Source organism: Crinia signifera, chromosome 12 (genome assembly GCF_055691185.1).
Source record: "Crinia signifera chromosome 12, ASM5569118v1, whole genome shotgun sequence".
In the NCBI taxonomy this organism is placed as follows: domain Eukaryota; kingdom Metazoa; phylum Chordata; class Amphibia; order Anura; family Myobatrachidae; genus Crinia; species Crinia signifera.
Window position 1 is genome coordinate 4,600,778 of NC_139228.1, and position 23,894 is coordinate 4,624,671.

Genomic DNA, 23,894 nt, shown 5'->3' on the forward strand with positions numbered 1-23,894 from the left:
AAAACAGTAGCGGAATTGAAAAGCCATTTATATTCAAGAAAACAGTGCCCGCATGAATCACTGCGAGAGTTTGCCCTGTATCGGCACCCACGCAGTGAGTGACAGCCAGGGAGAGAAGCGGTGGCGGTGTGGCCCGGAAGTGTCCCTGGTGCTGAGTGACAGGAGGCCGGCGCAGCAGCACAGAGAAGCCGGTGAGAGGAGGACACACCGGGACCGTGCAGTCTCAGGCCCCGGCGGTAATCCACAGCAGGGAACCAGAGAGGAAGCAGCCCAGTGCACCCTGACCGCAGCAGCTGTACATAGACCCTAGATGCCGCTGCTGCCACCCCAAAGGAGATGAGGCAGTCCAAGGATTAGTGACTTGCTGGAGGCAGAAACAGCAGCAGATGCTCCGGTATTGTGCAGCTAACCCTACACTGACACTGTTCTCCCTGCGGCCCACCATCCCTATAGCCACGTGCATTATTAGGCCCCCTCTCTTCAGTGGCCCGTTAGGCCCTATCCACTGCCGATCACAGGAAGTTGCCCACTAAGCAGATTATATTTCCTGAACCTTGTTTGCAGGCCAGTCCGGCCATTTACCAGAAGCTTTTGTGGAATAGTCCCAGTGTTGGCACTGTGCCAGGATTCAGGACACTGCCAACCCACTTTCTTTGCCCTGGATTACAAACTCTTTCATTAGTTTTGATACAAGCTATATGGTGCACCTAGTTATGAGGGTTACACCAGCAGAGATGAGGGGGCAGTAATGAGGGTTACACCAGCAGAGATGAGGGGGCAGTAATGAGGGTTACACCAGTAGATGAGGGGGTAGTAATGAGGGTTACACCAGCAGAGATGAGGGAGCAGTAATGAGGTATACACCAGCAGATGAGCGGGCAGTAATGAGGGTTACACCAGCAGGCAGATGGGGGGACCCCCAGTAATGTGTGTGCTAATGGATCAGTGGTCACCCTGGCTGGGCCTGGGACAGGCAGTGGGGATGACAGCAGGTGACGTGGTGCTGAGGAGAGCAGAGCACCCGGTACTTGTGGTCTCTTAGGTGATGACACTGAGTGATGGGCACAGAGCACATACATGTAAAACAGGACATACAATGCTCCCATCCCCCTCCCTAAGTTCCCCAGGCTCAACCTCCTCTCTCTGAGCTCCAGTGTCTCGTGCACGTTCCCCCTTATAACACACACCATTATAATATCACCCGACCTAACCTAGGACTAGACTGGCAGAATCCCACACTAAACATGGCGGATCCGCTTTTCACACTTATCACGTGATGTGGTTTGCGCTTACGCCTTACAAAACCCGAAACACGCTGTCATTGGTGGAAACGGTCCAAGGAGGGGGGGACGTCCGGTTAGGGGGCGGGATGATGGGCCGTCAGTCATACACAGTATGCGTGTTGATTGGTCGATTGCTGGAGAGAGGGCGGGAGCTTCCGGCCGGTTGTTGGGCTCGGGATGGCTTCCTCTGTGTGTTAGAAGCGGGGGTGAGATCTCCCGGTACCGGCCTCAAACCGGGGCAAGCAGTGTATCCCCATTACCGACTCATAGCCCCCCCCAATCTCTACACTCTACGGCCCCACAGTACCCCAATCTCCCTCCTGCTAGCCTAGGGCACATCCTGGTTCCCCTATTATCTGTAGTTACCCCCCCCCCCCCCCCCCATACACTCCCCATTCTCTCTTATTACCCCCAAATCACAGGCTGGGCTCCATTCTCTTTTATTAACCCCAAATCACAGCCTGGGGCCCCCCATTCTCTTAAATAGGGCCTGAAAAACAAACTTGAGCCCCACAAACACGAATTACCCCATTTATAACACCCCCCCCTTCCCCCAAAATCAGGTTGCCCCCCCCACCCCCAACAACAACAAAAAAGAGGTCCTCCCTACAGCCAGGTCACCCCATATTGTATAGTACAATTGTTCATCTAGTCATTGGTCCCCAATTCTGTAACAGATCCCTGGTACCCTCACAGAGAGGTATCCCCCACTTACAACCCACTGTCACATCATCCCCCCCCCCCCCCCCCATATAACTGACACTGTGTGTAAATAGAGGGAGGGGCTGTGTCACCCCCGTGCCCCCTCCCTTCTGGAGAGACCGGTTGCAGACCCCAAAATGGAGCAGAAATCTAAAGTCAAGCTGCTGATCTCCACCAGTCTGGATGCCAAGGATGAGCTGGAAGAGGTAACTTATCATGGGGGGGGGGGGGTTGTTTACACTGACAGCTGCTGGTGAGTGTGTGTGTGTATGTATATATATATATATATAATATGGTACTTGTTTCCTAGCACAGCACCCATTGTATGCCATCGCATACCACTAATTAAGGTATGCGTTGTGACCCGATGTGAGCCGCACTGTACAATTTTAATATAGCGTCCCATCGATGCGATTTGTAATTGTACAGACACCCTGATGGGTGATTAATATGTTAAATGCACCCCCATTGTTAACGCCACCCCCACTATTAACGCCAAATGAAGTGTGGCGAGCGCAGCGGTACGTATCCTCCGACCTTTTCATACCCCCACTATCCACGTCGGCGGGGAGTTGATTTTATATAGTATGGCGAGCGCACCGAAACGTGGCGAGCGGACACGGAATACATGTGAAGTAATCCGCGGGGCTCGCTGCGCTTGCCACGCTTCGGGCTCGGTGGCTCGCTGCGCACGCCACACTGTATAAAATCAACTCCACGCCGCCGTGGATAGTGGGGGTATGAAAAGATCAGAGGACGCGTACCGCCGCTCCTCGCAGGCTCGCTGCGCTCACCACACTTCGGGTTGGCGTTCATAGTGGGGGTGGCATTAACAATGGGGGTGCATTTAACATAGTAATCACCCATCAGGGTGCCTGTACAATTAAAAAATCGTTTTGATCCCATCGCATGTGATGCGATCAAAACGATGGCATAAGATGAAAATTGTGGGCGCCGTGCTAGGAAACAAGTACCATATATATATATACACACACTCACATACACAATGTTTATTGTTCTGCGCAGTATGTGTTCCCTGGGATCATTCTGTGTGTTTCAGCCATGTGTTGTTATCAGGCAGAGTTGGTTTGTTGTCCTTGGAGATGATGTGGTCCCCACCGTCCTTTCTGCACTGGGCCCAGTTATGCCCCAGGAGAAGGTCCATCTCCTATCCCAGGACAAAAGCACTGCCCAGCCCTCTGTGATGATTCAGAGACGGGGCTGGAAAGCACAGAATACAGGCGTGCAGGCATGTGTGTAATAGAAGTCGCTAGTATTTGGGTAGAATATGGGGAAATCCAGACGTGGTGATTGAGCTGTGTATAAATGGTTTTACTTTGTTTTGCTTGGTGTTGATAGTTCATATTGTTACTGTTACACACATGACACCACCTATAGTCATATTGTTACTGTTACACATGTAGTCATATTGTTACTATTACACACATAACACCACCTATAGTCATATTGTTACTGTTACACACATGACACCACCTATAGTCATATTGCTACTGTTACACACATTACACCACCTATAGTCATATTGTTACTGTTACACACATTACACCTGTAGTCATATTGTTACTGTTACACCTATAGTCATATTGCTACTGTTACACACATTACACCACCTATAGTCATATTGTTACTGTTACACACATTACACCACCTATAGTCATATTGTTACTGTTACATACATTACACCACCTATAGTCATATTGCTACTGTTACACACATTACACCACCTATAGTCATATTGTTACTGTTACATACATTACACCACCTATAGTCATATTGTTACTGTTACATACATTACACCACCTATAGTCATATTGTTACTGTTACATACATTACACCACCTATAGTCATATTGTTACTGTTACACCTATAGTCATATTGCTACTGTTACACACATTACACCACCTATAGTCATATTGTTACTGTTACATACATTACACCACCTATAGTCATATTGTTACTGTTACATACATTACACCACCTATAGTCATATTGTTACTGTTACATACATTACACCACCTATAGTCATATTGTTACTGTTACACCTGTAGTCATATTGTTACACATTACACCACCTATAGTCATATTTTTACTGTTACATACATTACACCACCTATAGTCATATTGTTACTGTTACATACATTACACCACCTATAGTCATATTGTTACTGTTACATACATTACACCACCTATAGTCATATTGTTACTGTTACACCTGTAGTCATATTGTTACACATTACACCACCTATAGTCATATTTTTACTGTTACACACATTACACCTGTAGTCATATTGTTACTGTTACACACGTTACACATGTAGTCGTATTGTTACTGTTACACACGTTACACATGTAGTCGTATTGTTACTGTTACACACGTTACACATGTAGTCGTATTGTTACTGTTACACACGTTACACATGTAGTCGTATTGTTACTGTAACACACATTACACCACCTATAGTCATATTGTTACTGTTACACACATTACACCACCTATAGTCATATTGTTACTGTTACACACATTACACCTGTAGTCATATTGTTACTGTTACACACATTACACCTGCAGTCGTATTGTTACAGTTACACACATTACACCACCTATAGTCATATTGTTACTGTTACACACATTACACCTGTAGTCGTATTGTTACTGTTACACACATTACACCACCTATAGTCATATTGTTACTGTTACACACATTACACCTGTAGTCATACTGTTACTGTTACACACATTACATCTGTAGTTAAATTGTTACTGTTAAACACATTACACCTGTAGTCGTATTGTTACTGTTAAACACGTTACACCTGTACCCGTATTGTTACTGTTACACACGTTACACCTGTACTCGTATTTTTACTGTTACACACGTTACACATGTAGTCGTATTGTTACTGTTACACACGTTACACATGTAGTCGTATTGTTACTGTTACACATGTAGTCGTATTGTTACTGTTACACACGTTACACATGTAGTCGTATTGTTACTGTTACACACGTTACACATGTAGTCGTATTGTTACTGTTAAACACGTTACACCTGTACCCGTATTGTTACTGTTACACACGTTACACCTGTACTCGTATTTTTACTGTTACACACGTTACACATGTAGTCGCATTGTTACTGTTACACACGTTACACATGTAGTCGTATTGTTACTGTTACACATGTAGTCGTATTGTTACTGTTACACACGTTACACATGTAGTCGTATTGTTACTGTTACACACGTTACACATGTAGTCGTATTGTTACTGTTACACACGTTACACCTGCTGTAGTCATATTGTTACTGTTAAACACATTACACCTGTACTCGTATTGTTACTGTTACACACGTTACACCTGTACTCGTATTGTTACTGTTACACACGTTACACCTGTACCCGTATTGTTACTGTTACACACGTTACACCTGTATTGTTACTGTTACACACGTTACACCTGTACTCGTATTGTTACTGTTACACACGTTACACCTGTACTCGTATTGTTACTGTTACACACGTTACACCTGTACTCGTATTGTTACTGTTACACACGTTACACCTGTACTCGTATTGTTACTGTTACACATGTAGTCGTATTGTTACTGTTACACATGTTACACCTGTACTTGTATTGTTACGGTTACACATGTAGTCGTATTGTTACTGTTACACGCGTTACACATGTAGTCGTATTGTTACTGTTACACACATTACACATGTAGTCGTATTGGTACTGTTACACACGTTACACCTGTACTCGTATTGTTACTGTTACACACGTTACACCTGTAGTCGTATTGTTACTGTTACACACGTTACAACACCTATAGTCGTATTGTTACTGTGACACACGTTACACCACCTATAGTCGTATTGTTACTGTGACACACGTTACACCACCTATAGTCATATTGTTACTGTGACACACGTTACACCACCTATAGTCATATTGTTACTGTGACACACGTTACACCACCTATAGTCATATTGTTACTGTGACACACGTTACACCACCTATAGTCATATTGTTACTGTGACACACGTTACACCACCTATAGTCATATTGTTTCACACGTTACACCTGTAGTCATATTGTTACTGTTACACACGTTACACCTGTAGTCATATTATTACTGTGTTACACACGTTACACCTATAGTCATATTGTTACAGTGTTACACACATTACACCTGTAGTCATATTGTTACTGTGTTACACACTTTATACCTATACTAGTATTGTTACTGTGTAACACACATTACACCTGTAGTCATATTGTTACTGTGTTACACACATTACACCTGCAGTCGTTTTGTTTCTGTTACACACATTACACCTGTAGTCATATTATTACTGTTACACACGTTACACCTGTAGTCATATTGCAACCGAGTTACACACATTACTCCTGTAGTCATATTATTACTGTGTTACACCTATAGTCATATTGTTACTGTGTTACACACATTACACCTATAGTTATATTGTTACTGTGTTACACAAGTTATACCTATACTAGTATTGTTACTGTGTTACACACATTACACCTGTAGTCATATTGTTACTGTGTTACACACATTACACATGTAGTCATATTGTTACCATTACACCTCTAGTCATATTGCTACTGTGTTACACCTATACTAGTATTGTTACTGTGTTACACCTGTAGTCATATTGTTACAGTGTTACAGACATTACACCTCTAGTCATATTGCTACTGTGTTACACATGCTATACCTATACTAGTATTCTTACTGTGGGGCAGATGTATTAAGCCTCAACAAGAGATAAATTCAAGTGTGATTAGGAGAGATAAACGTCCAGCCAATCAGCTCCTTATACCCCTTTTACACCAAGGAATAACCCAGGTTGGACCCAGGTCAGCATTGGTGTAAAAGGGGCCAACCCAGGTCCAGTAACACTGGTCTCCTACCCAGGTCCTGACCAGGGTTGAACACTGGTTGGACCTGGGTCGTGGGCGGTGTAAATGGTCCCAACCCAGGTTGGGACATCCGGGTAGTGCTGAAAGGATACCAGAAGTGCTGGACGCCTTTCCACAGTGTGCTGCAGTAGCAAAAGACAGCAGCCAGGAAGGATGCGGGCAGTGTACTCAGTAATCATAATTGGATGCAGTATCATTTATATTATTATTATTTGGGGGGCTGGGGGGAGCACATGGGAGATTCGGTCTGCTGCTGCAGGGGAAGGGGCTGGGGAGAGCACATGGGTGATGCTGCACTTTTATACCGCTGTGTGTGCTTGAGCACTGAATAAAACTTTTTGAAAAAATATTTTACAAAATAAACAAACCAACATTTTTCAATGCTAACTTGTCAGGTCTTTTCATTTTTATTTTAAATCATTGAGGGAAAGTTGGCTGGCAGTTTATTAGTCCTAAAATGGACATTTTTAATTTCATCCAAAGGGGAATAGCAGGGCTGACCCAGGCTCAGTGTAAACGGCGCAGACCTGGGTCCAACCTGAGTCACAGTGCTGTGTAAATGGGGTATGAAGCTGGGTCCAACCCTGGAAACTCCTGTGTTCAAAGACCAGGGTCCGACCAGGGATTTTGGTGTAAAAGGTGTATTACTGACTTTTTTCAAACACAGGCTGTAACATGGCAGTTGGCAGGTGATTGGCCGGACGTTTATCTCTCCTGATCACACTTGCATTTATCTCTTGTTAAGGGTTAATACATCTGCCCCTGTGTTACTTATACTTGTATTGTTACTGTGTTGGGCATTGCTGCATGCACCAACCAATCACAGACATGATTCGGGGATCACAGGACCTGACCAATAGGGAATTCCCTCTTGCCATCAGTAACTGCATGTTACGGATTACTCCACATGGCACTAGTACCATGTTATTGCTCAGGCGCCTACCACAGCACCTAAATGCCAATGACTGCTTTACATACGTCGACACGCTGCTGACACACCACCTGACTGAGCTTGGTTGGTTCCACTCTGGTCACTATCAATTGACTAGGCGTCTGCGTCGGTAGCTGTCAGTGGGAAGCGCTTGGAGATACTGGGCTCAATCCAGGACAGGCAAAGGACGGGGCTCCTTGCATCATATTCCAGTTTTCATCCATGTAGACTACTATTGGGAGTATGAACACGGGGGCAGATGTATTAAGCCTTACCAAGAGATCAATGCCAGGGTGATAAGGAGATATAAACGTCCAGCCAATCAGCTCCTTACTGACTACAGCCTGTAACATGGCAGTTAGCAGCTGATTGGCTGGACAATTATCTCTCTTTATCACCCTGGCATTTATCTCTTGGTAAGGCTTAATACATCTGCCCCATGGTGCCTTGTTCCTGCTGGTGTGATGTTTTCCTGTTGGTGAGACATGGCGCCTTGCTCCTGCGGGGCCCGACAGGAGAGGCCGGACCCCGGGAGGAGAGTGCCAGTTCATGGAGTGAGAGGAGGTGCAGAGACGCCAGACACTAGGAGGAGAGTGGGAGAGGAGAGGCCACAAGAGTCAGACGTGGAGACACTGATGGGACCATGTAGGCTGGAGAGTATGTTCTGTGATGGCAGAAATGGTGCCAATAAGCAGCATAGAGGTCACGTAGTATGGGCCTGGAGATCAGTGCAGTATATGTGAGAATATGGGGTAGACAGTGGAGGGAAGTAAGGGTGGTGGTCCTGACCGGTGGGGACCATGTAATGTATTGTGAGGGTGGGTACGTATTGCAGCATAAGGCGGCTCGGCTCAGTACTAGGCTGCAGGGATGGAAGTAAGGGTGGTGGTCCTGACCGGTGGGGACCATGTAATCATTGTGAGGGTGGGTACGTATTGCAGCATAAGGCGGCTCGGCTCAGTACTAGGCTGCAGGGAAGTAAGGGTGGTGGTCCTGACCGGTGGGGACCATGTAATGCATTGTGAGGGTGGGTACGTATTGCAGCATAAGGCGGCTTGGCTCAGTACTAGGCTGCAGGGAAGGAAGTAAGGGTGGTGGTCCTGACCGGTGGGGACCATGTAATGCATTGTGAGGGTGGGTACGTATTGCAGCATAAGGCGGCTCGGCTCAGTACTAGGCTGCAGGGTAGGAAGTAAGGGTGGTGGTCCTGACCGGTGGGGACCATGTAATGCATTGTGAGGGTGGGTATGTATTGCAGCATAAGGCGGCTCGGCTCAGTACTGGGCTGCAGGGAAGGAAGTAAGGGTGGTGGTCCTGACCGGTGGGGACCATGTAATGCATTGTGAGGGTGGGTACGTATTGCAGCATAAGGCGGCTCGGCTCAGTACTGGGCTGCAGGGAAGTAAGGGTGGTGGTCCTGACCGGTGGGGACCATGTAATGCATTGTGAGGGTGGGTACGTATTGCAGCATAAGGCGGCTCGGCTCAGTACTAGGCTGCAGGGAAGGAAGTAAGGGTGGTGGTCCTGACCGGTGGGGACCATGTAATGCATTGTGAGGGTGGGTACGTATTGCAGCATAAGGCGGCTCGGCTCAGTACTAGGCTGCAGAGAAGGAAGTAAGGGTGGTGGTCCTGACCGGTGGGGACCATGTAATGCATTGTGAGGGTGGGTACGTATTGCTGCATAAGGCGGCTCGGCTCAGTACTGGGCTGCAGGGAAGTAAGGGTGGTGGTCCTGACCGGTGGGGACCATGTAATGCATTGTGAGCGTGGGTACGTATTGCAGCATAAGGTGGCTCGGCTCAGTACTAGGCTGCAGGGAAGTAAGGGTGGTGGTCCTGACCGGTGGGGACCATGTAATGCATTGTGAGGGTGGGTACGTATTGCAGCATAAGGCGGCTCGGCTCAGTACTAGGCTGCAGGGAAGGAAGTAAGGGTTGTGGTCCTGACCGGTGGGGACCATGTAATGTATTGTGAGGGTGGGTACGTATTCCAGCATAAGGCGGCTCGGCTCAGTACTAGGCTGCAGGGAAGGAAGTAAGGGTGGTGGTCCTGACCGGTGGGGACCATGTAATGCATTGTGAGGGTGGGTACGTATTGCAGCATAAGGCGGCTCGGCTCAGTACTGGGCTGCAGGGAAGGAAGTAAGGGTGGTGGTCCTGACCGGTGGGGACCATGTAATGCATTGTGAGGGTGGGTACGTATTGCAGCATAAGGCGGCTCGGCTCAGTACTAGGCTGCAGGGAAGGAAGTAAGGGTGGTGGTCCTGACCGGTGGGGACCATGTAATGCATTGTGAGGGTGGGTACGTATTGCAGCATAAGGCGGCTCGGCTCAGTACTAGGCTGCAGGGAAGGAAGTAAGGGTGGTGGTCCTGACCGGTGGGGACCATGTAATCATTGTGAGGGTGGGTACGTATTGCAGCATAAGGCGGCTCGGCTCAGTACAAGGCTGCAGGGATGGAAGTAAGGGTGGTGGTCCTGACCGGGGGGGACCATGTAATGCATTGTGAGGGTGGGTACGTATTGCAGCATAAGGCGGCTCGGCTCAGTACTAGGCTGCAGGGAAGGAAATAAGGGTGGTGGTCCTGACCGGTGGGGACCATGTAATGCATTGTGAGGGTGGGTACGTATTGCAGCATAAGGCGGCTCGGCTCAGTACTAGGCTGCAGGGAAGGAAGTAAGGGTGGTGGTCCTGACCGGTGGGGACCATGTAATGCATTGTGAGGGTGGGTACGTATTGCAGCATAAGGCGGCTCGGCTCAGTACAAGGCTGCAGGGATGGAAGTAAGGGTGGTGGTCCTGACCGGGGGGGACCATGTAATGCATTGTGAGGGTGGGTACGTATTGCAGCATAAGGCGGCTCGGCTCAGTACTAGGCTGCAGGGAAGGAAGTAAGGGTGGTGGTCCTGACTGGTGGGGACCATGTAATGTATTGTGAGGGTGGGTACGTATTGCAGCATAAGGCGGCTCGGCTCAGTACTAGGCTGCAGGGAAGTAAGGGTGGTGGTCCTGACCGGTGGGGACCATGTAATGCATTGTGAGGGTGGGTACGTATTGCAGCATATGGCGGCTCCGCTTAGTACTAGGCTGCAGGGAAGGAAGTAAGGGTGGTGGTCCTGACCGGTGGGGACCATGTAATGCATTGTGAGCGTGGGTACGTATTGCAGCATAAGGCGGCTCGGCTCAGTACTGGGCTGCAGGGAAGGAAGTAAGGGTGGTGGTCCTGACCGGGGGGGACCATGTAATGCATTGTGAGCGTGGGTACGTATTGCAGCATAAGGTGGCTCGGCTCAATACTGGGCTGCAGGGAAGGAAGTAAGGGTGGTGGTCCTGACCGGTGGGGACCATGTAATGTATTGTGAGCGTGGGTACGTATTGCAGCATAAGGTGGCTCTGCTCAGTACTGGGCTGCAGGGAAGGAAGTAAGGGTAGTGGTCCTGACCGGTGGGGACCATGTAATGCATTGTGAGGGTGGGTACGTATTGCAGCATAAGGCGGCTCTGCTCAGTACTGGGCTGCAGGGAAGGAAGTAAGGGTGGTGGTCCTGACCGGTGGGGACAATGTAATGTATTGTGAGGGTGGGTATGTATTGCAGCATAAGGCGGCTCGGCTCAGTACTAGGCTGCAGGAAAGGAAGTAAGGGTGGTGGTCCTGACCGGTGGGGACCATGTAATGTATTGTGAAGGTGGGTACGTATTGCAGCATAAGGCGGCTCGGCTCAGTACTAGGCTGCAGGGAAGGAAGTAAGGGTGGTGGTCCTGACCGGGGGGGACCATGTAATGCATTGTGAGGGTGGGTACGTATTGCAGCATAAGGCGGCTCGGCTCAGTACTAGGCTGCAGGGAAGGAAGTAAGGGTGGTGGTCCTGACCGGTGGGGACCATGTAATGCATTGTGAGGGTGGGTACGTATTGCAGCATAAGGCGGCTCGGCTCAGTACTAGGCTGCAGGGTAGGAAGTAAGGGTGGTGGTCCTGACCGTGGGGACCATGTAATGTATTGTGAGGGTGGGTACGTATTGCAGCATAAGGCGGCTCGGCTCAGTACTAGACTGCAGGGAAGTAAGGGTGGTGGTCCTGACCGGTGGGGACCATGTAATGCATTGTGAGGGTGGGTACGTATTGCAGCATAAGGCGGCTCGGCTCAGTACTAGGCTGCAGGGTAGGAAGTAAGGGTGGTGGTCCTGACCGGTGGGGACAATGTAATGTATTGTGAGGGTGGGTATGTATTGCAGCATAAGGCGGCTCGGCTCAGTACTGGGCTGCAGGGAAGGAAGTAAGGGTAGTGGTCCTGACCGGTGGGGACCATGTAATGCATTGTGAGGGTGGGTACGTATTGCAGCATAAGGCGGCTCGGCTCAGTACTAGGCTGCAGGGAAGGAAGTAAGGGTGGTGGTCCTGACCGGTGGGGACCATGTAATGCATTGTGAGGGTGGGTACCTATTGCAGCATAAGGCGGCTCGGCTCAGTACTAGGCTGCAGGGTAGGAAGTAAGGGTGGTGGTCCTGACCGGTGGGGACCATGTAATGCATTGTGTGGGTGGGTACGTATTGCAGCATAAGGCGGCTCGGCTCAGTACTAGGCTGCAGGGAAAGACGTAAGGGTGGTGGTCCTGACCGGGGGGGGGACCATGTAATGCATTGTGAGCGTGGGTACGTATTGCAGCATAAGGCGGCTCGGCTCAGTACTAGGCTGCAGGGTAGGAAGTAAGGGTGGTGGTCCTGACCGGTGGGGACCATGTAATGCATTGTGAGGGTGGGTACGTATTGCAGGATAAGGCGGCTCGGCTCAGTACTAGGCTGCAGGGAAGGAAGTAAGGGTGGTGGTCCTGACCGGTGGGGACCATGTAATGCATTGTGAGGGTGGGTACAAATTGCAGCATAAGGCGGCTCGGCTCAGTACTAGGCTGCAGGGAAGGAAGTAAGGGCGGTGGTCCTGACCGGTGGGGACCATGTAATGCATTGTGAGCGTGGGTACGTATTGCAGCATAAGGCGGCTCGGCTCAGTACTAGGCTGCAGGGAAAGAAAGAAAGGGTGGTGGTCCTGACCGGTGGGGACCATGTAATGCATTGTGAGGGTGGGTACGTATTGCAGCATAAGGCGGCTCGGCTCAGTACTAGGCTGCAGGGATGGAAGTAAGGGTGGTGGTCCTGACCGGTGGGGACCATGTAATGTATTGTGAGGGTGGGTACGTATTGTAGCATAAGGTGGCTCGGCTCAGTACTAGGCTGCAGGGAAGGAAGTAAGGGTGGTGGTCCTGACCAGTGGGGACCATGTAATGTATTGTGAGCGTGGGTACGTATTGCAGCATAAGGCGGCTCGGCTCAGTACTGGGCTGCAGGGAAAGAAGTAAGGGTGGTGGTCCTGACCGGTGGGGACCATGTAATGTATTGTGAGGGTGGGTACGTATTGCAGCATAAGGCGGCTCGGCTCAGTACTAGGCTGCAGGGAAGGAAGTAAGGGTGGTGGTCCTGACCGGTGGGGACCATGTAATGCATTGTGTGGGTGGGTACGTATTGCAGCATAAGGCGGCCCGGCTCAGTACTAGGCTGCAGAGAAGGAAGTAAGGGTGGTGGTCCTGACCGGTGGGGACCATGTAATGCATTGTGAGGGTGGGTACGTATTGCAGCATAAGGCGGCTCGGCTCAGTACTAGGCTGCAGGGAAGGAAGTAAGGGTGGTGGTCCTGACCGGTGGGGACCATGTAATGCATTGTGAGCGTGGGTACGTATTGCAGCATAAGGCGGCTCGGCTCAGTACTAGGCTGCAGGGAAGTAAGGGTGGTGGTCCTGACCGGAGGGGACCATGTAATGCATTGTGAGGGTGGGTACGTATTGCAGCATAAGGCGGCTCGGCTCAGTACTAGGCTGCAGGGAAGGAAGTAAGGGTTGTGGTCCTGACCGGTGGGGACCATGTAATGCATTGTGAGGGTGGGTACGTATTGCAGCATAAGGCGGCTCGGCTCAGTACTAGGCTGCAGGGAAGGAAGTAAGGGTTGTGGTCCTGACCGGTGGGGACCATGTAATGCATTGTGAGGGTGGGTACGTATTGCAGCATAAGGCGGCTCGGGTCAGTACTAGGCTGCAGGGAAGGAAGTAAGGGTGGTGGTCCTGACCGGTGGGGACCATGTAATGTATTGTGACGGTGGGTACGTATTGTAGCATAAGGCAGCTCGGCTCAGTACTAGGCTGCAGGGAAGGAAGTAAGGGTGGTGGTCCTGACCAGTGGGGACCATGTAATGCATTGTGAGGGTGGGTACGTATTTCAGCATACGGTGGCTCGGCTCAGTACTAGGCTGCAGGGTAGGAAGTAAGGGTGGTGGTCCTGACCGGTGGGGACCATGTAATGCATTGTGAGGGTGGGTACGTATTGCAGCATAAGGCGGCTCGGCTCAGTACTAGGCTGCAGGGAAGGAAGTCAGGGTTGTGGTCCTGACCGGTGGGGACCATGTAATGCATTGTGAGGGTGGGTACGTATTGCAGCATAAGGCGGCTCGGCTCAGTACTGGGCTGCAGGGAAGGAAGGTAAGGGTGGTGGTCCTGACCAGTGGGGACCATGTAATGCATTGTGAGGGTGGGTACGTATTGCAGCATAAGGCGGCTCGGGTCAGTACTAGGCTGCAGGGAAGGAAGTAAGGGTGGTGGTCCTGACCGGTGGGGACCATGTAATGCATTGTGTGGGTGGGTACATATTGCAGCATAAGGCGGCTCGGCTCAGTACTAGGCTGCAGGGATGGAAGTAAGGGTGGTGGTCCTGACTGGTGGGGACCATGTAATGTATTGTGAGGGTGGGTACGTATTGCAGCATAAGGCGGCTCAGCTCAGTAATAGGCTACAGGGAAGGAAGTAAGGGTGGTGGTCCTGACCGGTGGGGACCATGTAATGCATTGTGAGGGTGGGTACGTATTGCAGCATAAGGCGGCTCGGCTCAGTACTAGGCTGCAGGGATGGAAGTAAGGGTGGTGGTCCTGACCGGTGGGGACCATGTAATGTATTGTGAGGGTGGGTACGTATTGCAGCATAAGGCGGCTCAGCTCAGTAATAGGCTACAGGGAAGGAAGTAAGGGTGGTGGTCCTGACCGGTGGGGACCATGTAATGCATTGTGAGGGTGGGTACGTATTGCAGCATAAGGCGGCTTGGCTCAGTACTGGGCTGCAGGGAAGGAAGTAAGGGTGGTGGTCCTGACCGGTGGGGACCATGTAATGTATTGTGAGTTTGGGTACGTATTGCAGCATAAGGTGGCTCGGCTCAGTACTAGGCTGCAGGGAAGGAAGTAAGGGTGGTGGTCCTGACCGGTGGGGACCATGTAATGCATTGTGAGGGTGGGTACGTATTGCAGCATAAGGCGGCTCGGCTCAGTACTGGGCTGCAGGGAAGGAAGTAAGGGTGGTGGTCCTGACCGGTGGGGACTATGTAATGCATTGTGAGGGTGGGTACGTATTGCAGCATAAGGCGGCTCGGCTCAGTACTAGGCTGCAGGGAAGGAAGTAAGGGTGGTGGTCCTGACCGGGGGGGACCATGTAATGCATTGTGAGGGTGGGTACGTATTGCAGCATAAGGCGGCTCGGCTCAGTACTAGGCTGCAGGGAAGGAAGTAAGGGTGGTGGTCCTGACCGGTGGGGACCATGTAATGCATTGTGAGGGTGGGTACGTATTGCAGCATAAGGCGGCTCGGCTCAGTACTGGGCTGCAGGGAAGGAAGTAAGGGTGGTGGTTCTGACCGGTGGGGACCATGTAATGCATTGTGAGGGTGGGTACGTATTGCAGCATAAGGTGGCTCGGCTCAGTACTAGGCTGCAGGGAAGGAAGTAAGGGTGGTGGTCCTGACCGGTGGGGACAATGTAATGTATTGTGAGGGTGGGTACGTATTGCAGCATAAGGCGGCTCGGCTTAGTACTAGGCTGCAGGGAAGGAAGTAAGGGTGGTGGTCCTGACCGGTGGGGACCATGTAATGCATTGTGAGGGTGGGTACGTATTGCAGCATAAGGCGGCTCGGCTCAGTACTAGGCTGCAGGGAAGGAAGTAAGGGTGGTGGTGGTCCTGACCGGTGGGGACCATGTAATGCATTGTGAGGGTGGGTACGTATTGCAGCATAAGGCGGCTCGGCTCAGTACTAGGCTGCAGGGAAGGAAGTAAGGGTGGTGGTCCTGACCGGTGGGGACCATGTAATCATTGTGAGGGTGGGTACGTATTGCAGCATAAGGCGGCTCGGCTCAGTACAAGGCTGCAGGGATGGAAGTAAGGGTGGTGGTCCTGACCGGGGGGGACCATGTAATGCATTGTGAGGGTGGGTACGTATTGCAGCATAAGGCGGCTCGGCTCAGTACAAGGCTGCAGGGATGGAAGTAAGGGTGGTGGTCCTGACCGGGGGGGACCATGTAATGCATTGTGAGGGTGGGTACGTATTGCAGCATAAGGCGGCTCGGGTCAGTACTAGGCTGCAGGGAAGGAAGTAAGGGTGGTGGTCCTGACCGGTGGGGACCATGTAATGCATTGTGAGGGTGGGTACGTATTGCAGCATAAGGTGGCTCGGCTCAGTACTAGGCTGCAGGGAAGGAAGTAAGGGTGGTGGTCCTGACCGGTGGGGACCATGTAATGCATTGTGAGGGTGGGTACGTATTGCAGCATAAGGCGGCTCGGCACAGTACTAGGTTGCAGGGAAGGAAGTAAGGGTGGTGGTCCTGACCGGGGGGGACCATGTAATGCATTGTGAGGGTGGGTACGTATTGCAGCATAAGGCGGCTCGGCTCAGTACTAGGCTGCAGGGAAGGAAGTAAGGGTGGTGGTCCTGACCGGGGGGGACCATGTAATGCATTGTGAGCGTGGGTACGTATTGCAGCATAAGGCGGCTCGGGTCAGTACTAGGCTGCAGGGAAGGAAGTAAGGGTGGTGGTCCTGACCGGTGGGGACCATGTAATGCATTGTGAGGGTGGGTACGTATTGCAGCATAAGGCGGCTCGGCTCAGTACTAGGCTGCAGGGAAGGAAGTAAGGGTGGTGGTCCTGACTGGTGGGGACCATGTAATGTATTGTGAGGGTGGGTACGTATTGCAGCATAAGGCGGCTCGGCTCAGTACTAGGCTGCAGGGAAGTAAGGGTGGTGGTCCTGACCGGTGGGGACCATGTAATGCATTGTGAGGGTGGGTACGTATTGCAGCATATGGCGGCTCCGCTTAGTACTAGGCTGCAGGGAAGGAAGTAAGGGCGGTGGTCCTGACCGGTGGGGACCATGTAATGCATTGTGAGCGTGGGTACGTATTGCAGCATAAGGCGGCTCGGCTCAGTACTGGGCTGCAGGGAAGGAAGGTAAGGGTGGTGGTCCTGACCAGTGGGGACCATGTAATGCATTGTGAGGGTGGGTACGTATTGCAGCATAAGGCGGCTCCGCTTAGTACTAGGCTGCAGGGAAGGAAGTAAGGGCGGTGGTCCTGACCGGTGGGGACCATGTAATGCATTGTGAGCGTGGGTACGTATTGCAGCATAAGGCGGCTCGGCTCAGTACTGGGCTGCAGGGAAGGAAGTAAGGGTGGTGGTCCTGACCGGGGGGGACCATGTAATGCATTGTGAGCGTGGGTACGTATTGCAGCATAAGGTGGCTCGGCTCAGTACTGGGCTGCAGGGAAGGAAGTAAGGGTGGTGGTCCTGACCGGTGGGGACCATGTAATGCATTGTGAGGGTGGGTACGTATTGCAGCATAAGGTGGCTCGGCTCAGTACTGGGCTGCAGGGAAGGAAGTAAGGGTGGTGGTCCTGACCGGTGGGGACCATGTAATGTATTGTGAGCGTGGGTACGTATTGCAGCATAAGGTGGCTCGGCTCAGTACTGGGCTGCAGGGAAGGAAGTAAGGGTGGTGGTCCTGACCGGTGGGGACAATGTAATGTATTGTGAGGGTGGGTATGTATTGCAGCATAAGGCGGCTCGGCTCAGTACTAGGCTGCAGGGAAGGAAGTAAGGGTGGTGGTCCTGACCGGTGGGGACCATGTAATGTATTGTGAAGGTGGGTACGTATTGCAGCATAAGGCGGCTCGGCTCAGTACTAGGCTGCAGGGAAGGAAGTAAGGGTGGTGGTCCTGACCGGGGGGGACCATGTAATGCATTGTGAGGGTGGGTACGTATTGCAGCATAAGGCGGCTCGGCTCAGTACTAGGCTGCAGGGAAGGAAGTAAGGGTGGTGGTCCTGACCGGTGGGGACCATGTAATGCATTGTGAGGGTGGGTACGTATTGCAGCATAAGGCGGCTTGGCTCAGTACTAGGCTGCAGAGAAGGAAGTAAGGGTGGTGGTCCTGACCGGTGGGGACCATGTAATGTATTGTGAGGGTGGGTACGTATTGCAGCATAAGGCGGCTCGGCTCAGTACTAGGCTGCAGGGAAGTAAGGGTGGTGGTCCTGACCGGGGGGGACCATGTAATGCATTGTGAGGGTGGGTACGTATTGCAGCATAAGGCGGCTCGGCTCAGTACTAGGCTGCAGGGAAGGAAGTAAGGGTGGTGGTCCTGACCGGTGGGGACCATGTAATCATTGTGAGGGTGGGTACGTATTGCAGCATAAGGCGGCTCGGCTCAGTACTAGGCTGCAGGGAAGTAAGGGTGGTGGTCCTGACCGGTGGGGACCATGTAATGCATTGTGAGGGTGGGTACGTATTGCAGCATAAGGCGGCTCGGCTCAGTACTAGGCTGCAGGGAAGGAAGTAAGGGTGGTGGTCCTGACCGGTGGGGACCATGTAATGCATTGTGAGGGTGGGTACGTATTGCAGCATAAGGCGGCTCGGCTCAGTACTAGGCTGCAGGGAAGGAAGTAAGGGTGGTGGTCCTGACCGGTGGGGACCATGTAATGCATTGTGAGGGTGGGTACGTATTGCAGCATAAGGCGGCTCGGCTCAGTACTAGGCTGCAGGGAAGTAAGGGTGGTGGTCCTGACCGGGGGGACCATGTAATGTATTGTGAGCGTGGGTACGTATTGCAGCATGGGATGCGGTCATTTGGTCTACTGCATTATGGTCGACAGTCATTAGGTCGAATCCATTACGTCGACATGCTAAAAGGTCGACATGACTCTAGGTCGACATGGGAAAAGGTCGACATGATTCTAGTTCGAAAGGTCATTAGTTCGACAGGTCATTAGTTCGTCAAGGTCATTAGTTCGACATTGTCTATGTCGACATTCACAAGGTCGACATGGAGTTTTTCACTGTTTTTTGAGCCAACATGTGCCGACAGGCGGTATTTCATGCCCTACCATCCACTAGGGCGTGGTGGGAGAATAAAATAGTGTGCCGAGCGTAGCGAGGCACCGTGCCCGACGCATCGCGAGCGCAGCGAGCGATGAGAGGGGATGCAGTGCACTTTAAACTGTGTCCATGTCGACTGTGTTGACATTCAGGTAAAAAAACAGTGAAAAACCCCATGTCGACCTTGTGAATGTCGACATAGACAATGTCGAACTAATGACCTTGTCGAACTAATGACCTGTCGAACTAATGACCTTTCGACCTAGAATCATGTCGACCTTTTCCCATGTCGACCTAGAGTCATGTCGACCTTTTAGCATGTCGACCTAATGGATTCGACCTAATGACTTTCGACCATAATGCAATAGACCAAATGATCCCAACCCTGCAGCATAAGGCGGCTCAGCTCAGTACTAGGCTGCAGGGATGGAAGTAAGGGTGGTGGCCCTGACCGGTGGGGACCATGTAATGCATTGTGAGCGTGGGTACGTATTGCAGCATAAGGTGGCTCGGCTCAGTACTAGGCTGCAGAGAAGGAAGTAAGGGTGGTGGTCCTGACCGGTGGGGACCATGTAATGCATTGTGAGGGTGGGTACGTATTGCAGCATAAGGCGGCTCGGCTCAGTACTAGGCTGCAGGGAAGGACGTAAGGGTGGTGGTCCTGACCGGGGGGGGGACCATGTAATGCATTGTGAGCGTGGGTACGTATTGCAGCATAAGGCGGCTCGGCTCAGTACTAGGCTGCAGGGTAGGAAGTAAGGGTGGTGGTCCTGACCGGTGGGGACCATGTAATGCATTGTGAGGGTGGGTACGTATTGCAGGATACGGCGGCTCGGCTCAGTACTAGGCTGCAGGGAAGGAAGTAAGGGTGGTGGTCCTGACCGGTGGGGACCATGTAATGCATTGTGAGGGTGGGTACAAATTGCAGCATAAGGCGGCTCGGCTCAGTACTAGGCTGCAGAGAAGGAAGTAAGGGTGGTGGTCCTGACCGGTGGGGACCATGTAATGCATTGTGAGGGTGGGTACGTATTGCAGCATAAGGCGGCTCGGCTCAGTACTGGGCTGCAGGGAAGGAAGTAAGGGTGGTGGTCCTAACCGGTGGGGACCATGTAATGCATTGTGAGGGTGGGTACGTATTGCAGCATAAGGCGGCTCGGCTCAGTACTAGGCTGCAGAGAAGGAAGTAAGGGTGGTGGTCCTGACTGGTGGGGACCATGTAATGCATTGTGAGCGTGGGTACGTATTGCAGCATAAGGCGGCTCGGCTCAGTACTAGGCTGCAGGGTAGGAAGTAAGGGTGGTGGTCCTGACCGGGGGGACCATGTAATCATTGTGAGGGTGGGTACGTATTGCAGCATAAGGCGGCTCAGCTCAGTAATAGGCTACAGGGAAGGAAGTAAGGGTGGTGGTCCTGACCGGTGGGGACCATGTAATGCATTGTGAGGGTGGGTACGTATTGCAGCATAAGGCGGCTCGGCTCAGTACTAGGCTGCAGGGATGGAAGTAAGGGTGGTGGTCCTGACCGGTGGGACCATGTAATGCATTGTGAGGGTGGGTACGTATTGCAGCATAAGGTGGCTCGGCTCGGTACTAGGCTGCAGAGAAGGAAGTAAGGGTGGTGGTCCTGACCGGGGGGGACCATGTAATGCATTGTGAGGGTGGGTACGTATTGCAGCATAAGGCGGCTTGGCTCAGTACTAGACTGCAGAGAAGGAAGTAAGGGTGGTGGTCCTGACCGGTGGGGACCATGTAATGCATTGTGAGGGTGGGTACGTATTGCAGCATAAGGCGGCTCGGCTCAGTACTGGGCTGCAGGGAAGGAAGTAAGGGTGGTGGTCCTGACCGGTGGGGACCATGTAATGCATTGTGAGGGTGGGTACCTATTGCAGCATAAGGCGGCTCGGCTCAGTACTGGGCTGCAGGGAAGGAAGTAAGGGTGGTGGTCCTGACCGGTGGGGACCATGTAATGCATTGTGAGGGTGGGTACCTATTGCAGCATAAGGCGGCTCGGCTCAGTACTGGGCTGCAGGGAAGGAAGTAAGGGTGGTGGTCCTGACCGGTGGGGACCATGTAATGTATTGTGAGGGTGGGTACGTATTCCAGCATAAGGCGGCTCGGCTCAGTACTAGGCTGCAGGGAAGAAAGTAAGGGTGGTGGTCCTGACCGGTGGGGACCATGTAATGTATTGTGAGGGTGGGTACGTATTCCAGCATAAGGCGGCTCGGCTCAGTACTAGGCTGCAGGGAAGGAAGTAAGGGTTGTGGTCCTGACCGGTGGGGACCATGTAATGTATTGTGAGGGTGGGTACGTATTGCAGCATAAGGCGGCTCGGCTCAGTACTGGGCTGCAGGGAAGGAAGTAAGGGTTGTGGTCCTGACCGGTGGGGACCATGTAATGCATTGTGAGGGTGGGTACGTATTGCAGCATCAGGCGGCTCGGCTCAGTACTGGGCTGCAGGGAAGTAAGGGTGGTGGTCCTGACTGGTGGGACCATGTAATGCATTGTGAGGGTGGGTACGTATTGCAGCATAAGGCGGCTCGGCTCAGTACTGGGCTGCAGGGAAGGAAGTAAGGGTGGTGGTCCTGACCGGTGGGGACCATGTAATGCATTGTGAGGGTGGGTACGTATTGCAGCATAAGGCGGCTCGGCTCAGTACTAGGCTGCAGGGAAGTAAGGGTGGTGGTCCTGACCGGGGGGGACCATGTAATGCATTGTGTGGGTGGGTACGTATTGCAGCATAAGGCGGCTCGGCTCAGTACTAGGCTGCAGGGAAGGAAGTAAGGGTAGTGGTCCTGACCATGTAATGCATTGTGAGGGTGGGTACGTATTGCAGCATAAGGCGGCTCGGCTCAGTACTAGGCTGCGGGGAAGGAAGTAAGGGTGGTGGTCCTGACCGGTGGGGACCATGTAATGCATTGTGAGGGTGGGTACGTATTGCAGCATAAGGCGGCTCGGCTCAGTACTAGGCTGCAGGGAAGGAAGTAAGGGTGGTGGTCCTGACCGGGGGGGACCATGTAATGCATTGTGAGGGTGGGTACGTATTGCAGCATAAGGCGGCTCGGCTCAGTACTGGGCTGCAGGGAAGGAAGTAAGGGTGGTGGTCCTGACCGGTGGGGACCATGTAATGCATTGTGAGGGTGGGTACGTATTGCAGCATAAGGTGGCTCGGCTCAGTACTGGGCTGCAGGGAAGTAAGGGTGGTGGTCCTGACCGGTGGGGACCATGTAATGTATTGTGAGGGTGGGTACGTATTGCAGCATAAGGCGGCTCGGCTCAGTACTAGGCTGCAGGGAAGGAAGTAAGGGTGGTGGTCCTGACCGGTGGGGACCATGTAATGCATTGTGAGGGTGGGTACGTATTGCAGCATAAGGCGGCTCGGCTCAGTACTAGGCTGCAGGGAAGGAAGTAAGGGTGGTGGTCCTGACCGGTGGGGACCATGTAATGCATTGTGAGGGTGGGTACGTATTGCAGCATAAGGCGGCTCGGCTCAGTACTAGGCTGCAGGGAAGGAAGTAAGGGTGGTGGTCCTGACCGGTGGGGACCATGTAATGTATTGTGAGGGTGGGTACGTATTGCAGCATAAGGCGGCTCGGCTCAGTACTAGGCTGCAGGGAAGGAAGTAAGGGTGGTGGTCCTGACCGGGGGGGACCATGTAATGCATTGTGAGGGTGGGTACGTATTGCAGCATAAGGCGGCTCGGCTCAGTACTGGGCTGCAGGGAAGGAAGTAAGGGTGGTGGTCCTGACCGGTGGGGACCATGTAATGCATTGTGAGGGTGGGTACGTATTGCAGCATAAGGTGGCTCGGCTCAGTACTGGGCTGCAGGGAAGTAAGGGTGGTGGTCCTGACCGGTGGGGACCATGTAATGTATTGTGAGGGTGGGTACGTATTGCAGCATAAGGCGGCTCGGCTCAGTACTAGGCTGCAGGGAAGGAAGTAAGGGTGGTGGTCCTGACCGGTGGGGACCATGTAATGCATTGTGAGGGTGGGTACGTATTGCAGCATAAGGCGGCTCGGCTCAGTACTAGGCTGCAGGGAAGGAAGTAAGGGTGGTGGTCCTGACCGGTGGGGACCATGTAATGCATTGTGAGGGTGGGTACGTATTGCAGCATAAGGCGGCTCGGCTCAGTACTAGGCTGCAGGGAAGGAAGTAAGGGTGGTGGTCCTGACCGGTGGGGACCATGTAATGTATTGTGAGGGTGGGTACGTATTGCAGCATAAGGCGGCTCGGCTCAGTACTAGGCTGCAGGGAAGTAAGGGTGGTGGTCCTGACCGGTGGGGTCCATGTAATGCATTGTGAGGGTGGGTACCTATTGCAGCATAAGGCGGCTCGGCTCAGTACTAGGCTGCAGGGAAGGAAGTAAGGGTGGTGGTCCTGACCGGTGGGGTCCATGTAATGCATTGTGAGGGTGGGTACCTATTGCAGCATAAGGCGGCTCGGCTCAGTACTAGGCTGCAGGGAAGTAAGGGTGGTGGTCCTGACCGGTGGAGACCATGTAATGCATTGTGAGGGTGGGTACCTATTGCAGCATAAGGCGGCTCGGCTCAGTACTAGGCTGCAGGGAAGTAAGGGTGGTGGTCCTGACCGGTGGGGACCATGTAATGTATTGTGAGGGTGGGTACCTATTGCAGCATAAGGCGGCTCGACTCAGTACTAGGCTGCAGGGAAGGAATACTTATGCATGCACATGGTTCAGTCTCTCATACATACAGTACATGTTGTATGACATACACAGCGGTAACCAGGCCGAGGCCATGTTGCTGTCTCCTGCTGGAAATAACTAGA

At 52.1% G+C, this 23,894-nt stretch overlaps 1 protein-coding gene across 1 annotated transcript in view; it reads left to right on the plus strand.

The window, feature by feature from the left end:
* Nucleotides 1-1,409: 1,409 nt before the first annotated feature.
* Nucleotides 1,410-23,894, plus strand: part of INTS3 (integrator complex subunit 3) — an 83,636-nt gene continuing 61,151 nt past the window's right edge. Inside the window, exon 1 of the mRNA XM_083167280.1 lies at nucleotides 1,410-2,191. Within this exon, the coding sequence (XP_083023406.1) occupies nucleotides 2,123-2,191 (69 nt within the window). The 5' untranslated portion in view covers nucleotides 1,410-2,122. The remainder of the gene's footprint in view (nucleotides 2,192-23,894) is intronic.